Source organism: Eimeria mitis, genomic scaffold, assembly GCF_000499745.2.
Source record: "Eimeria mitis Houghton genomic scaffold, Emh_scaff665, whole genome shotgun sequence".
Classification (NCBI taxonomy): Eukaryota; Apicomplexa; class Conoidasida; order Eucoccidiorida; family Eimeriidae; genus Eimeria; species Eimeria mitis.
The window spans coordinates 10,067-10,340 of record NW_013574786.1 but is presented as its reverse complement, the minus strand read 5'-3'; the positions used below and the strand labels follow the sequence as shown (position 1 = coordinate 10,340).

Sequence of the window (274 nt, the reverse complement as noted above, 5' to 3'; positions counted from 1 at the left end):
TGCATGTCTTTCTGGGGGTTACCTGCGTGCTCTGGAGCCTGCTGCTGCTGCTGCTGCTGCTGCTGCTGCTTCTGCTGCTGCTGCTGCTCCGGGATGCAGAGCAACAGCAACAGCACCAGCAGCAGCAGCAGCAGCTGCTGCTGCTGCAGCAGCAGCAGCAGCACTCAAACCCCCGCAACGGGCCAGGAGAACCTTCACCCCTCCCCCTGCCTCGGAGTGTACGTACACCTCAAGCAGCCACCGACGCTACAGCAGCACAGACACCCCAAAGACC

General features: G+C 62.8%; 1 protein-coding gene across 1 annotated transcript in view; it reads left to right on the top strand.

Annotated features, from left to right (window-relative positions):
- EMH_0019120 (uncharacterized protein) overlaps positions 1-274 on the top strand; it is a gene marked incomplete at both ends in the record, with an annotated part of 17,130 nt that overhangs the window by 6,819 nt on the left and 10,037 nt on the right. Inside the window, 1 exon segment of the mRNA XM_013501300.1 lies at positions 187-218. Coding sequence (XP_013356754.1) covers positions 187-218 — 32 coding nt within the window.